General features: G+C 37.4%; 1 protein-coding gene across 3 annotated transcripts in view; it reads right to left on the reverse strand.

The window, feature by feature from the left end:
• Positions 1-14,690, reverse strand: part of LOC126298610 (WD repeat-containing protein 6) — a 268,743-nt gene that overhangs the window by 165,037 nt on the left and 89,016 nt on the right. For all 3 annotated transcript variants that reach the window (XM_049990014.1, XM_049990015.1, XM_049990016.1), the window contains exon 4: positions 13,336-13,480. In XM_049990014.1, coding sequence (XP_049845971.1) covers positions 13,336-13,480 — 145 coding nt within the window. The remainder of the gene's footprint in view (positions 1-13,335; positions 13,481-14,690) is intronic.

The raw sequence follows: 14,690 nt of genomic DNA on the forward strand, positions 1-14,690 counted from the left end.
TTACATGGACAGACGGTTCATAATTTTGTGGGGAAAAAAAAAAAAGTTGGTACGACAGTGCTTGGAACACCGGCTCATCTGCTTTGTAGTCCAATTCTGTCACCACTTAACTATGACACTATGGCTCAGCATCTGTGCTTGATGGTGTACTTCTTGAGCTTGGAATGTTCAATGTTTCTATTTTGCTTTTTTCCACAGTTCGGTACACCTATTTTCATGCTTGATCTGTGTTCAGTTTTTGACGGGCTATCCACATGGCCCTCTTGCCACTAAATCTGAGGAGGGTGTAATGGGGAGTTTCCCATGTAAAACTAAAAAACAAATGTAATTAGATTACACAAATTCATTGACAACTACTGTGTAAGAAACTAACAGCAAGCTGTTAATTTTTCAATGTTTTGAATGACAAAATCCATACAATGTAAATTGTTTTATGGATTAATACAGAAATCAGTCAATTAGAGGTTAATTGTCAGAGGCACCACATCACTGCTGAATTCCAGACTGGTGGTCTGAAGCCCACTCATCACAGGGAAAGCAGCTTCTGAGGATTTTTGCAGGCACCAGTCAAGTCCCCTTATATCCATACACAATAATCACAGTTCTTAGGCATCCATTGCTGTCAGACATAACTTAGATTGAATTAAAACACAACAAAGGTGTCTAATCAGATCCTAATGTTTAAGATACTAACAAACAACCTAGCACTCAGTATCAGTGGACATTAAAACATTCTATCCATTGTTCAAGTTGGCTAAACCACTACGGACTGTTACAGTTTTTAATACAAATTCTGTAACCATTATTGATTTTATTATACAGAGGAGCCCATAAAAATGAAGACACTCTTTTATATTTAATATCTTTGGAACAAAATGACATACCATTGCAGTTTTGTGCGGTACCATAGTCCATGGTTTTCTCAAGAGATCTTGGTGTGCATTTCCCAGCAGATGATAGTGCAGCAATGAATGAAGTTCGATTGTCATTTGGGCAAAACAAGGCCATATTGAAGTCATACTGGAAGTATGAAAACATGATAGTGGTACAACGACAATTCCATAATGTGTACAGAATACTGCCGTCAACACATACAACAATTTATGAGATCCAATATGAAGCCAATGGTACAGTTCAGGATGTGCATAAGAATAGATCTGACCACCCAAGACCATCTTCCAGCACTGCTGTGTTGTAATATTTTACTAGATCACCTAAAAAATATGTGAAGCAGGGTGCAGGTGAAAGTGGGGTAAGCCAATCAAGTGTATGACAAATTCTGAAGGCTGCAAAGTGGAAAGTTTGCATTCCAAGATAACTGCACACTATGAATGAAGATGACCTGGATTGAAGTATGGAGTAATGTGAATGATTTAAAGGCATCCGACAACTGTGTGTATTGGGCTCCCGAAAACCCTCATGTTCACATGAACAAACATGTAAATCTACTAGCTGTTAATGTGTGGCATGGTTTGTCACCATGCAGTTTGATTGGCCCTTTCTTCTTTGAAGGTACTGTAACTGGTGAGGTGCATCTTCATATGCTGCAAACACTGATTTTATCTGCCATCCTAGAGGTGTTTGGAAATGAAAGATTTTGCCTACAACAAGATGGCACCCAACATCACTACTACAGAGATGACAGAGCCTATATGAATGAAAGTCTACCTAGACAATGGATAGGTTGAAGAGGAGCTTCTGGGTACCCACCACAGTCTCTGGACCTTACATCTCTTGACTTCTACCTATGGGGGACCTGAACGAGCCATGAGAAATCACTGATACATTCTGTGTGGCAATCACACCAGCGATACTCACAGCCGTAGTTTGGCCAACAGTTGAGGGGCATTAATGTTGTTTGGCTGCTGATGGGAGTCACTTCAAATGCATAAAGTAACCCCCCCCCCCCCTCCCCCGTGCAAGAATTGTAATGGTATGCCATTTTGTTCCAATAATATTGGCTATCAAAGAGTGTCTACATTTTTTCTAGACTCTCTGTATAACTGTGTATTACTCAATACATTGACAGGGTCTAATTCCTAATGTTAAACAGATAACTCCTGAGGCAATGTAACTAAGCTATTACTAGAGAAAATCAGTCTATGATGTTCTCTTATATATATTCAAGCTACAGGGGATAGACAAAATAATGTGAACATTTGTACTTACTTGGGAATGGTTTATTAATAAGTGGTTGGACCCCCATTTCCCCATAATACAGCTGCGATTCTGCTTGGAATACTCGCATGTAATGATTGTATGATCTCCAGTAGACTGTAATGCCAATCTTTGATCAGCACATCTTCTAACTTGTGTAGTGATGAGGGAGACGGAAATATGCTCCGGAGCCTGTGCTCCAATACCGTCCACAATAGTTCGACAATGTTCAAGTCCGGGGATTGTGCTGGAAAGGGAAAATGCTGCAGTTCAGTTGCATGCTCCTCCGACCACAATTTTACTATCCTGGCTGTGTGAATGGGTGCATTATTGTGCTGAAATATGGCATCATTGTTGGGGAACAACATTTCAATCATGGGGTGCACCTGATCGCCTAAAATGTTCACATAATCATTGGCTGTAACACGGCCTTTTGAGAGTAATGATGGGGCCAGCAGAATACAATGATATGGCTGTACACACCATCACACTTCCACCTCCATGCTTAACTGCTTGAATAAAGCAATCGTTGTTGTCTTCTTTTGGCATTCTCCAGACGTAAGCCTGGCTGATGTTGGAAATAATGAAAACGTTGACATGTTGGGGCATATGACATGTTTCCGCTGATCATCCATCCAGGATTTATGCTCCTGACATCATGTTTTACATTTCTTTGTGTCAGTTGTCATCGCTAATTGTTTCAGTATAGCAGCTTGTCCATGAATATTAACTTTATGGAGTTCTCGGTGGATGGTGTCAATAGACACAGGGTCTCGAGGATGGCTACTGAGTGCTGCAGTCACTTAAGCTGCCATAGTTTTGTGGTGTTTTGACACAATTTTTGTTAGCACATGACAATCTCTGTCATTTAATTTTGATTTGCAGCCACTATTACCTTTACACAATCATGTCTTTCCATGTTTTGTGCAGGCTGCCATGACTGTTGAAACAGTTGCTATGGACACATTCAATAAGCTGGCTGTCTTGGTTACTGATGCTCCAGCTAATTGGGCCCCACAATTCACCCTCTTTGGAACTCTGTTAGGTCTTTCATTGCATGTTGACCTCAGTCTCTGAATGCAAATACGAAGTGTGCCCTTTTCGTAAACAACCTTCACTGATGCCTCACTCATGCTGAACATGCACAATCCAGTGCGACATGTGGCCTACCTGCGTTGTTGACTGTCAAACACGACCATCCCATTACTACCACTGTTCACATTATTTTGGCTATCCCATATATTTAAGTCAAGAACCTTGCGATGTGTCAGTTTTTACTTTTTACTTTACAGAGTAAGTAATGGTCAACAGTAAACACTCACATTATTCTTGGAAATGGTTAACCCTAATGAAAGGGAGACATAAGTGCCTTCAAAACTAAAAAGTATAAGATACCTTATACATTTCTTTCTGTTTCTCTTTTTTAAGTAATTAATATCCTACTAACAATGAGGTTATTACGGGGAGGGTGGCTGGTGAGTTTTGGGAAACACCAGAAAAGTACTGTGTCTGTCAAAAATATGCCATGGAACTTAGGAATTAAATTTCTCATTTGAAATAAGAATAATAGCTTTTATCATCATGCTTGCAGTAAAGACTTAACTTCAGAGTGTAGACTGCTCAAAGTAGCCACCTTGTGCCCAGATAAAGACTTCAGCTCATCACCATAGTGAGATTCAAAATACTTGAAATCACCTGGAACTGATATATTCTATCACATGCTTGCACAGCTCACACAAGAAGAGATGCAGTAACACTGATAGGTGTTGTGCAAACATGTAATGCCTAATTGCCCTTCCTGCATTATGCCAGTGTCTGTTGCCCATTATGGGGGTAACGTATGCTGTGACACACAAGTGGTGAAAGATTTCATTGTCTAACCACCCAATAGCCAAATGATCACTCACTTACAAATGTTTATGCATAATATCTTCTTCTAAAATTGATGTAATTAATACTTTTCAGGATGAGTCAGAGTTACAACTCATGTAGGAAACTGTTGATGCAATGAAAGTGCAGTTTTTTTAGTCCAGCAGCAAACTGACTTGGAAAGACTCTCACACAGAAATAAAATGCCAAAACTGAATAATAAGTACTATTTGGTGAGACTGCAGTTAATTTTAGGATGATCTCCAACAATTATGATTCCTATGCCTTTAACTACACTGTACACAAAGCTGCATCTCTCAGACAAGTTCAGTCACAGACTGCTTTGACTATTGTTTACAAGCTGCAAGTTGGAAGACTTTGGCTATTGGTATTATCAATCAAAAGCATTCTGACAGTCATCTTTTATTTCAATATTTAATAAAATGGTTAACATAAATATGCTCATTAATAATAACTTTATCTGGGAACTTTCCCACATAATCCTCTCAGTGACAACTACTTTACAATGGTATTATCGATTTAAAAAAACTGTTTACAGTCTTACCACATGAAATAGAGGTGCATCCTTATCTTATGAACTGTAAGGTATGCATAGTTCAGTATGTTTTTGGATCATCTGCAATGTTTCAGGTCATATGAGAGTCAGCATATTGATGTTGCAGCATGAAAGTATGATATGCTGTCAGTGCCTATTTCTGCAGATTTACTCAAAGCTAACAACAACATGCAAACACTGGCCCTTGTCCATATTACAACAGTCACCAGGTCATCGATGTGGTGGCCACTGTAACTGTGCAACCAATGTGCAGTCCAGGGATCCATCATATGTAAAGTCCAGTTGAGCCATTCAGTTGTCATGCAGCTGGATCATCCACCTGTACAGCATCTGCTGGGAAGCCATTATTCATTCTCCAACCATCACTTATATGTTGAGCTCCAGATTTCAAGTTTGGAGCCACCAGTGCCACCCTGACTCCCCATGACACATTTGCAATGCAAACAGCCCCAAGCAGTGAGGTCATGACAGCCAGCTTCTTCCACCACAACAGCATCAGCTGCCATCAGCATAGCACTACCATCCAGGCTGGGTACTGCAATGCGACCTATGCAATGCGCCACCACCACTTTGCTCTGCGTAGTGCAGAGGTTGACACCAGTCTGTGCTCAGACCACGAGTGTGGGATGTATTGAAAGGCCTGTGGTTAAAAAACAGCTCTTCCTAGCTGTTGGCATCTTGATAACTTAGGGAAATAAATCAGCTGTGTCCTACCATTCACCTTAAGTGATTTCCCTAAATCACTGAAAACCTTAATTTGGGATATCAGAAGTGCTACACATGCCCCTTCTCCATCAGATGGCTATAGGGACACACATACACTTTTGCATTTCAGTATGCCCAATATCATTGTGCCATAATTATAATTATTAGAACAACTTCTTATCATACCGTACAATTGCTCTCTTGTTGCAGAAAATGAGAATACATGAATTCAATGAGACATTAGTTTCAGCAGCCTCCTAATGGTGCAACATGGTATTTCTTTAATCCAATACATTTGCCTTTACTACGATTTGATCACACACTCAATACAAATGACTCTGCAGTCTGCAGCTATGGTAGTAAGTTTCTTGAATCATTTTTAATAAGGAACTTCTGGTTTCATGGCTTTTAGCCACATCATCAGTTGCATATCTAAACAACAAGAAATAAATGATGATAGTGACTGAACTCTTATACATCAAAGTAATACCAGAGCCTTAAGCGCTTAATTATGAGAATAAATAAAAACAAATGTGTACTTACAAGAATTAAAATATGGTGAACAACATGGCACAGAATACAGAAGGCCCACCCTTCATAGTTAAAACCATAATGTCCATAGGGCAAATCTTCAATTTAAAAAAATTTGGTGATTAAAAACATTATATGCCACGTAACGAGGATGTGCCCATAACTAAAGAGCAAAAGTTAGACATTGGACCAGTAGTGCCTTAATAAAATTGGCTCAAGATACAGTTATGTGTGGTGCTCTTGCTACAAAATATATGAAATGCTTTAGTAAATGTTATTTATCTTATTTTTCATAATTCATTCTCCAGTATTAATTTCTTTCTCACATGATCAGGAAAATCATTTTATTTTGGATCATTTATGGTGGTCCTACTTCAAACATACATTCATTGTTCCTCACCAGGCCCCTTAGAAAACACATAAATATATCTCAACAGTATTCTTTAACTTGTCTTATTGATTTATTTAAACATTCAGTTTACAGTACTTTTACTTCAAGATCAGTGGCTATTTTGCCATTAACATTTATATGTCCTCTCTGTTCCACTTGCAGCTATCATTTACAGTGGGGCAGCATCTTCTCTAGACAACAATAATTAAATGTATTCTTACGACTTTCATCTGTGCGTAATTCTTTTTCGCATCTGGACTTGTACATTCAGGAAAACTGATCATTCTCACTTCATTTCAACTTTTAACATCAATGTTAGCCCACCAATATTTTACATGAAATTATTCTATTGCCATTTTTTTACCAGTTATCAGACTATTAGTTTCATGAACAGTATCTGAAATACACAATCTTCATTAACATATCCACTATACACATTTTATTCTGAGTCACATGGTTTCAGAACTTTTACATACTCAACTTTCAACAATACTTGAATTTATAAACAACTACTTTTGGCTTCTGCATACACTTGAGAACTCCTCATAACATGCATAAGAAACTCAGGAGCATCTATCATTCCCTTAACTTACCCATATTTGCTTTACAACACAGCATACGTGTAACTTCGCAAATTGATAACTGTTCATATATCTTTTTCTGTGCTTCAGTAGTTGGCTATTCCTTTCTTAGTTCATTTTTTCCCACCCTCTTTAACCTTGCTTTTATCAAATCCACATTTAATGGTAATTCGTTAATGATCAATCATGCTCAGACCTTATCCAAACCTCCCCTCAACGTATTATGAGCTTTTAAAGTAATAACCATTTTGTTATAGTATAAGAAATATTTTATTTATGAACATAACTTTTATAGGAAATGAAAGTACAAATGTTATCCCATTTTTCCACCCAGTCACCATTAATATTTAAACATTTGTCCATCCTGGCATCAGGTTTCGGATACCATCATCACAGAACTCTGCCACCATTCTATTTAACCAGTCATTTACAGTTTCTTTCAATGTGTCATCATTCCTCAATCATCAGCCACCAAGAAATTCCCAAAGCTTTGGAAAAATATGATTTTCTGAGAGTGATAGAGCAGGACCATAGGGTGGATGGTCCAGTAATTCCCACTGAAACTTGTCCAGTTATGCCCTTGTCCTTGCTGCAGCATAAGGTTGAGCACGGATATGGATGTTACCCTTTGAGAGTAGACCCCACTGGCAGTTTTCATTGTTGCACCTAAGCTTTAATAAGGTTTCACAATTCCCCTTTTTGATCCCAGAAAACTGAGGCCATCATTTTCTGTGTTAATAGTTGCTTGAATTTTCTTGTTTTGTCAGAGAATTTGGATGATGCCATTCACTGGATTATTGTTTAGTCTCTGGAGTATAATGAGCAACCCATGTTTCATCACCAGTTACAATGTGACTCATGAACTCACACCACCCTTGGCACAGCACTCCAAAAATGACAAAGAATGTGCCACAAGCTTTGTTCAGTGTTCATACATCAATATTCTTGGGGCCCATCTTGCAAACTTTTTTTGTATTGAAGTTTGTCAGTAACAACTGCATAATTTACTGACCTTGAAACTTGAGGGGAAATGTTGATGAAGCTTGTCAATACTGAAGCACCTATCTTCACAAATCTTCTCATCAACTTTTTGTGTCAACTCTTCACTGACGACAGTAGGTCACTCATCATAAACATTCCTTCTTCCTTCATCAAACAATCTGCTCCATGTAGCACACATTTCCATCACTGATCACACATTCTCCATAAATTTCAACAGAATGGACATTTTTGTGTTTAAAAAGTAAATGATGGAATATGCCTCTCAATTGGAGGGATTATTAATTTACATGATAGCAAACAATACAACACAACTGAACAACTGGAGACAAGCATATCAGTAAGTTAGCTTACCATGCATATTTTCATTCGTTGCTTTCTTACGGAATCATCTTTTGGGGCAATTCATCACTAAGAAAGAACGTATTTATTGCACAAAAACGTGTTATCAGAATAATGTCTGGGGCTCATCCAAGATCATCTTGTAGACAATTATTTAAAGAATTAGGGATATTGCCAGTAGCTTCACAATATATATACAGCCTAATGAAATTTGTTGTTAGTAACCCAGATCACTTCAGAATTAATAGCACAGTCCACAGCTACAATACTAGGAGACAGGGTGACCTTCACTACCGTTCATTGAATTTGACATTTTCACAAAAGGGGGTGAATTATACTGCCACAAAGATTTTTGGTCACTTGCCAAACAATATCAAAAGTCTGACAGACAACCAATCGGCATTCAAAAGTAAGTTAAGGGAATTCCTGAATGACAACTCCTTCTACTCCATAGATGAATTTTTAGACATAGGCTAAAGAAATACAGTAAGTATTAACAATTGTACCGTATATAAGACTAACAAAGATTATTTGGGATAAACGAATCTTTTGTACTTTGACACGTTCCACATCATTACGAAAGAATCGTGTTCATAATTCATGGAACAAGTAATATAACTAACTAACTAACTAACTAACAATCAACACAGACAGAGTTGAAACTTACTGGCAGAGTAGTGGAGGACCAGCTGAGAGTGGCTGACCTTGAATTGGCATTACCTGACACCCTGCGCAAACACTCTGTACAATTAGTTCATCAAGAACAACTCTTGTAGATTGAGTGTTTCTTATTACTAAATTCCTGTGTGTCATAGTAGTTGTACTTCAACTGTTTTATTTGATATGCTCTGCTTACATTACCACTAAATTTTCCTTGGAATTCCATCAAAGTTTTTCTCATTGAAGAACGACACAAAAATTGCTAATACGTAAATAGCTGTCATGTCAATGTCAACAGGACCATTTTCTTTGTTTCCTCCTGATTAAGTGACACTTCTAGCCTACTTCTTATATTCATTTCTACCTTTCTGGTGTTATTGTTGGCAATTTCACTGATTTTAATTTTTTTCCAAAAATCACTTTGTATTTCATCTAATAAGATGATATTGTTATAAATTTTCTCCTTACAATGCATTTTTACAACACGTGTTTTGTAAATGAGCTCAGATTGTACCTTGTTGTCATTTACAACATGAGTCTCATTCTATGCCCAGAATTTGTTACACGTTTCAGCAGACTCAATATTTTTTTTCTGCACCATGTTTGAACATTACATTCTCCAAAATTACATTCATTTTCCTGAGTTTCCAATTGCTCTAAGGCAATTTCAGAATTTTTCTAAATTCTCCTGCCTCCTTGACAGTTCAATAAGTTTTTTATTTGCACTGCCGGCAAAGGTTAGGAAACTTCTTTTATTTCTTTACCTATTTTCTCCTAATATGTTTGTATCTTTTTAATAAACTGATCAAGTTGAACAACTTGTTTTACAGTGGTATTATTTATCTTTTCCAGTTTAATATTAATATGTTTTCTTAGTTCAGTAATAAATTGGATTATTATAATTTAATATTAATGCTTTTGTTTATTTCAGTCATACCTTTATTGACTATTTTCGGTAATACTTTGTTGATTTCAGCAATATTGTTAAACATTTTTCCAGGTATTAAATCAAAAGCAAAATTCATGCAGTGAAATTATAAAATTATAAAACAGAAATGCTGCCTCATACTTATCTTCGGGAGGCGAAAGTCAGTATTGCTGATACGTAAATATGACGGTACATACACTATCCTAGCTTTTGGAACCAACAATTCCTTCTTCAGGAAGGAGAGTGTGACAGTTTGGGGAGTGTTAAAAAGGAAGGGCAGATCACTTAAAGCCCAGAATGAGAGGGTCCCACCTGTTATGAGCATGAGGGGAGACAAATATTATTACTGACTTCTTTGAACAATAAACAAAAATACTCTTACGAAAGATATTATTGAAGGTTTTATTCTAGTAAAATTAGTTTCCTTCCATACATCTGTATTTACAGGCAGTTTCTTATACACACCATAAAATTCATAACTCCCATCCCACAATACATAAATTTCCCCAATAGCATAAAAATATCATTAATAATTACACTGCAATTGCACTGTCTGTCTAATATTGAAAATATTCTGTTCATTAAAACAATTACTCCTTACACAGCACATTTAATGCATGCTACTCTGAAACCAAATAAAATTTCAGTTACAACAGTGCACTTTTATTTACATTTACTCACTTTCGGCTTTCCACACCCATATGCCAATGTGTAGTTGTAGAAGCAAGAGACTTCACACTCCTGACTGTGTGATTTCAGTGCCTCATTACCTGCCTAACCTGCACTATGACATCTGCTTCACTTTACACCCATTTAGGCACCCTTAACTGCGACTGGTTCTCACTTAACCTTGCAGTATGCTATTTACAAAATTCGTGTTACTGTTTAAGCATGCCAGATAGTCACATATTCTGACTGAATCACCTGGTATACAACTTGTGTTATCCAAATAACAAAATATCCACTCTTCCTGTCAAGCTGTCTTTAATAGTTTATCACTTGTAAAGTTCATAGCACTCACCTCTAACTGCCTTGATCGCATCATTGAAATTCACAAGCTAAAAGTTTGCAAATAAGTTTGTGCAAAGATGGATCATACACTTTGCTAGAGTCCAACATAATTCAATTTATTTATGGCCACTTTATCTTTAATCAAGATAAACTCATCTGTTCACACTGCTCACATGCAGGAAACGCATGAGCATAATCCTCTGTTCTCATAATTTTGAAAATAACAGCAATGCCCTTCGTTTTGGACTTTTACTTACAGGGATATCTGAAAAAGTGCCCTCTTTAGTCAATTCTCTAACTGCTTGAAATAATTTTCAGTAAAAATTTCACAATGATCTCCTTCAAATCCCTGTCCCTGGCAACTAGAATGAGTAAGCTTGTCAAGGTGTTGTTTTCAGTGGGTTATAGGGGACAATGGGGAGAATTTTTTATGTATGCACATAAATGTTAATGTTTATAGTTGCCAAATTATTACACTAACCTTTATTTATACAAATAAAACTATAAACTTTCTGTGGAATCTGAAAGAGCTTTCAATGAAGAATTCAACAACATAACATGTGTGGAAGTTGATCAAATAGCAACACCACAAACCACTGTTCAGCCGTCATCAGAAGAGACACCATAAATGCTGAAGCCCATTAGTCTGTGCTCTGCTGTTGTAGTGATAAGACAACTTGCTTAAGAAGCTATTCAGACTTACACAATGTATACAATAGTCAAAAAGTGGATATGGTGTTTTGCTTTATTTCGAATGTCAGCAAACTGTTATGGCAATGTATGATTGTATGTGAAAAGGTATCATTATACCAAGCCCTCGCAATCCACCTTCACAAACATAAAAAAAAGTGTGAAGTTTAAAATTTGCCAATGAAAAAGAACAGCAGTGATGTAGTAACCATATATCACTGTGAGGCAGTTGCAATGTCCATATGGGATCAGCTGTGGGAGTGTTCTGCAGCAGAGACAGGTGCACCAACAGTGGTGCATCTGGCAGCAACACTGGGCACAGGAGTGGCATGACTGTTCTGAGAACAATATCACAATGCCTGTACTGGTCTGTGGAGGCTCTGTACAAAATGAATGTTTCTATACCACATTTGTCATCATCATAAAGGCTCAGAAACTTGCATGACAATATGGGATGCCATTCAGTGCCAAACTTCTGGTATGTATTGACACTAATTTAGACAGCAGCTGTTACTTTTCTAATGTGTTAAGGCTGGTGATGGCGCAGTCTTGAGGTCTCCATAACGTTGTCTTTTAACAAGATAATGCAAGACCACATGTTGCCCTTGCTGTCACAACATACCTCAACACAGAGGTTGTTTGACTTACTCTGGGCAGCATGTTCTCCAGATCTCTCATTCACAGAAAACATCTTGTCACAGGTTGCCAAGAAACTGTACACAATTCACCACCCACTATGATGAACTATAGTATAGAGTTGAAGTAGCATGAAATGATATCTCCACATCTGTCACCTAAGTTAATTTCAAGGTGATGCGCAGATCGGTTAGAGCAGTTGGTGCTGTCAGAGACAGCAACTTACTGCACTAAATTTTGCACACAGTAAACCCCAAAAATGCATAAAAATTTAATCATATATTATTCCTACTGTATACTATGCATACAATAAATAAAATGGCATTATTTGCTTTCCTTCCTGATGATGTAATATTAATGGCCATGGTGTACAAACATTAAAAAATATTTTTTTGATGTCATAATTTGGTAGCCATAAACGTCAAAAATTACTTGCATATGTCAAAAAATTCTCCACATTTGACACTATAACTGAGAAAAAAGGAAGTTATTCTGGATACACTTGGGGTTGTCTGTCTGGATTCTGGTAGCTTTCTCTTCCTAGCGCATTACTAGCTTTGAAAAGTGAGACTAATTCTGGGACCTTATCAGAGGTTTTCTGCAGTTCACTAATACCACATCAACATGATCTTTTTGTGATCTGCAAGGACAAATGTTCTCCTCTGCAATGAACAAAGTTGATTAACACATTTTTTCTTCTATGTCGTGTAACTAATCATGGAGCGTTTAGCGCGGTTCCTTATTTGTGCATGTCTGACATACTCCAGGTATCCAAATAGCTGCTTCCCTGGTGTAGTACATGGTTGGCCTATGCAGGGGGACACTACAATTCTCTATCCATTAACAGAGGTCACAAAATCTATGTGCAAGATCAATACAGCTTTATCTGACCCACCTATTATGTGCCACTGCTTCCTAAATCTAACATACAGTCCTCCCTAACACATCAGTTGCTCATACATTACAGGCTTGAAACTGAGGTATATTTAAACAGACAAACAGAAATATGTTCCTTTCCACAACAACAACAACAACAACAACAACAAGAAAACTTATCTTTACCAGTACACTCTAAGACTTTGTGTGTGACATACATAGCAGAATGACTATAACTGAACATTATTCATCACACAACAAAAAATAACAACTTCTTCTTTAGGGTACATCTTGGCTCCATCAAATGACATATTTGAGATTATCATTTAAGTAGAAATTACAGTACATTGATATTTTATTGAATAAATAATGTAATACTCACATCATGCCCAGTAAGTGTATGCAGGATGTGTTCCTGTTTTTCTGAAAGATTAAGAGCAGGTTTCCATACAAGAATTTTCCCAAAAGCTGTGCCTGCTAACACAATCAGGTTTGACCATGATTCTTTAATAATGACTGCACTATAGCTGATTCATATTTAAGGACATTATATTTAAACGAAAACCTAGGTAATAAAAGCAAACATTAACATAGCACCTTTGCAGACATTATATCTACATACATATCTAACTTCAGACATTAAATTTATTCTTACATTTTATATCAGGCAAATACTTAGGTTCTTCTCTATAAATTCTGTCTTATGCTTTTATGAATGTAGTTCATACCATGTTAATCACTAAACAACTAAAATTACTTACCTGATCCATCAACTATGTACAGGTGATACACTTTCACAATGTATGAGTTCTATATGTAATATCTTGCAGTGGGTCTACAGAAATATTTATTTAACTACATTGTGAAGTTCATATTTCTGTTATCCACAGCCATTCACCTAATTATAATGTACTGCACTAACTGTAGCAAACTTCTAAAGTCTTCAAGTATAGTAAGTAAATCAAGAGTGAGAATTGCCGTAAGATAAGGATGATGATTCAGCTTGGTGTTCTGTTCATTGTGAAGTTACAGACACCAAACAGTTTTTTTTTCATCATCCTAGTTCCCAAAACTCCTGAAGATAGACATTGACTTTGGATATTGAATCACAGACACAGTCCCTTTGACTGTTCAGAGATGTTACTAAACCCACCCAAAGATGTAAACAACCATGCATGAGCAGTGCCTATTACACGGAGGGGGTCTGACAGCCAATCAATTCCAGTCATTCCACCAAGAAGGAGGTAGAAGACTCATGTTTTCTGTTGTTCAACCATGCTTAGATGGTCAATACAAAGATTTGATCATGTCCACATCGTTATTTTTGGTCAGGAAGAGCTCTCAACATGGGAAGTGTCCAGGCATCTCGGAGTGAACCAAACCGATGTTGTTCAGACATGGAGGAGATACAGAGAGACAGGAACTGCCAGTGACATGCCACACTCAGGCCACTAAGGGCTACTACTGCAGTGGATGATTGCTACCTACAGATTATGGCTAGGAGAAGCCCTGATAGCAATGCTACCATGTTGAATAATGCTTTTCGTGCAGCCACAGAATGCCATGTTATGACTCAAACTGTGCACAATAGGCTGCATGATGGGCAACTTCACTCCCGACGTCCATGGTGAGGTCCATCTTTGCAACCATGACACCATGCACCATAGTACACATGGGCCCAGCAACATGCCGAATGGACCGCTCAGGATTGGCATCACATTCTCTTCACTGAAGAGT

Source organism: Schistocerca gregaria, chromosome X (genome assembly GCF_023897955.1).
Source record: "Schistocerca gregaria isolate iqSchGreg1 chromosome X, iqSchGreg1.2, whole genome shotgun sequence".
Taxonomy (NCBI): domain Eukaryota; kingdom Metazoa; phylum Arthropoda; class Insecta; order Orthoptera; family Acrididae; genus Schistocerca; species Schistocerca gregaria.